Source organism: Haematobia irritans, chromosome 2, assembly GCF_050003625.1.
Source record: "Haematobia irritans isolate KBUSLIRL chromosome 2, ASM5000362v1, whole genome shotgun sequence".
In the NCBI taxonomy this organism is placed as follows: Eukaryota; Metazoa; Arthropoda; class Insecta; order Diptera; family Muscidae; genus Haematobia; species Haematobia irritans.
This window is the reverse complement of record NC_134398.1, coordinates 151,987,040-151,989,709: the sequence shown is the minus strand read 5'-3', so window position 1 is coordinate 151,989,709 and position 2,670 is coordinate 151,987,040. Positions and strand designations below refer to the sequence as shown.

Sequence of the window (2,670 nt, the reverse complement as noted above, 5' to 3'; positions counted from 1 at the left end):
CAGATCTACTCAGAATTTCATCACGACCCAGAATATATATACTTGGGGTCTTAGAGCCCCATAAATACCCCCATCCTATGGTGGAGGGTATAAAAATACAGTAATTCCGTATTCTCCGTCCATTCCAAGAAACAATCAACACACGACTGACGCGCAAAATGATAATCTTGTGTACCTGCTCAATGTTTTTATAAAATTCTTTTCGCTGCAAAAAAAAAAAAAAAAAAAAAATTAAATGGTCACGAAAACAATGTACATGGTCATTATGGCCATGTAATGGTTCTATACATGTCTATACGTAACCTATAAAAATACTTTCTCTGCACAAAAGTAAACAAATTGAATGATCTGATTGATGATTTTCCCGACCATGGTCTCAAATGTTATCATTTAAATAATAGAACATGTTTGCGGCATTTCAATGCCTATTTAAATGCCTATTGCCAACATATATTTTTCTCAGCTCGAAAATTATTTTTACAAAGACAAAATACATGGTTTTCGCGACAATTACATACTCTACATAAGCATTAAATGGATGCGGCAACCATGTCCAAATATGTTTTTTCTGTGCGTGTACTCTTGGAGGTGCAAATATCATCCCATACTATATCGGTTCACAATCCATATAAACCCAATCCCAAAACAAGTGACTTCTATGGCCTCGTCCGATCTGGTTCTCCAATTACAGTGCGAAAATTGGTTCTTATCGATTCATAATTATTTATAGACTCCTCTTTATAAACCGACCAAAAACTGAATTGGCTTAGGGCTTAGAGGTAATTGGTCTGCCCTTTTTGTCTAACATATAAGACTATATTAAGAAGCTTTAGTATACCTTGCCATTGTCAAGTTTTATATTTGCAGAATAATATGGTATTCAAAGATCAAATCAAACCAGGATACAGCTATTACAAGATCCGCATTTAGAAAAAATTTTAATATTTTAATTTCTTCAACTGCCGCACTCACTACAATCGCCTACATGCTAAGTTAAATGGAAAATAAAAAGTAGCACATTGATATGAATAAATAAAGTTCTGTATAATTGGTCTACGAGTCTATAGAGCATGCGTGTGGACAACGCCCGTTGTTTTTTGTTTGTAACAAATCGATCATTGTTTATAGGCTTCATACGCAAGCATAATTCAAACAACTATGACCGGTTTATAAAGCACAATGAACTACGCGCTACAATGAAGTTGACTTCATTTTACTTTCATTACACTTTCAGTAGTTTGGCCACATTAAACTTCCTTGTTCTTATCATAAATGTCATAATAGCTATAAAAGACTGAACGTGTTGTGAATTCAAATCAGAATAGAAACTGCATTCATACAATCAGTTTAGTTTTCTAATAGCACTTGCCTTTAAACTCCACCATTCACTCAATCAATATGAAGGTAAGTTTTTTTTTACAAATTTTAAAATTTATTTATAATAAAAAAAATAATATTTAATTTACAGTTCACTGCTGCCACCATTTTCACCTCAGCTTTAATTTTGGGTGCCCAAGCTTCGGTTATTCCTTGGGTCTCTGAAGTTGTTGGTAATGGATTAACCTATTCTGCCGTCTCATCTCCAGTCGTGGCCTCTCCTTGGGCTCCTTGGGGTCATGCTGTAGTGGATGTTCCTGCTGTTGTCCATCATGCAAATGTTTATCACTCAGTGGTCCATCATCCAGCAGCACCAAGTGTTGAAGTTCATGCCCCTGTTGTTGTAGCTGCTGCTGAAGGTTCTTATGTGGCCCAAACTCGTGGTGCAGTTCACACGGCTCCTTTACCCGGTCACACCAACTCTGTGGCTAATATTAACCTGGCTCCAGCTCCTGGAACTGTTTAAATCCTAATGGTGGCATTAGCGATTTGCCATATTTTCAACTCATCCTTCATCCAAGACTTTGTACTATCTATAATAGTTGTCAAAACTCGTTACTATTTACTGCAAATATTTCACCATCTGTGATCTTATTTATTTACTTAGACAATTTTTTTTTAAATATTTATTACTCGTTTATATTCCTTCCAAAAGTAGAAAAAATGTTTCATCTTTCCTTTATTACAATCCACATTTCTTTGATAAAATAAAATAGAACAAAAAACAAAAACCTGATCATTTTACTATTAACCCTCCGATGGCTGGTAAGGACCCTTTCTGGAACAGAACTTTTTCAAACAAAAAAATTTTTGTACTATACAAATATGTAATGTTCGGGTGAAGCATATCATTATTTACGACTCCAAATAGTTAATTTCATTTTCTAAACATTTGCTTGCTTGAAGCAAAATGTCTTTAATTTAAAACAAGTATATACGGCCGTAAGTTCAGCCAGGCCGAATCTTATGTAAACTCCACCATGGATTGCGTAGAAACTTCTACTACAGACTGTCAGCCACAATCGAATCACTTGGATTGCGGTAACACTTGCCGATGGCAACACTGCTAGAAAAATATGTTTTTCATATGTTCCGATATAAAAAAAAATGTGTTTCGGGCACAATTTTTAAACACAGTATATTTAAGTGCAAACATGTAATGTTCCTAAACTAACACAAAATGTTTGGGACACATATGTTACTATGTTAGAATATATTAGTTGTGTTCCTTTACGTACTACTAGTTACTACTTTTACTAGTTTTTACTAGAAACCGTTCCTCAACCCCAAAAA

The 2,670-nt window shown here is 34.7% G+C and overlaps 1 protein-coding gene across 1 annotated transcript; it reads left to right on the top strand.

The window, feature by feature from the left end:
• The first annotated feature begins 1,256 nt into the window (after positions 1-1,256).
• Positions 1,257-2,108, top strand: LOC142226560 (adult cuticle protein 1-like). The gene is made up of 2 exons (XM_075296633.1): positions 1,257-1,404; positions 1,469-2,108. The coding sequence occupies exons 1-2, from the start codon at positions 1,399-1,401 to the stop codon at positions 1,841-1,843; spliced, it is 381 nt and encodes a 126-aa protein (XP_075152748.1). The 5' UTR covers positions 1,257-1,398; the 3' UTR covers positions 1,844-2,108.
• The last annotated feature ends 562 nt before the right edge of the window (positions 2,109-2,670 follow it).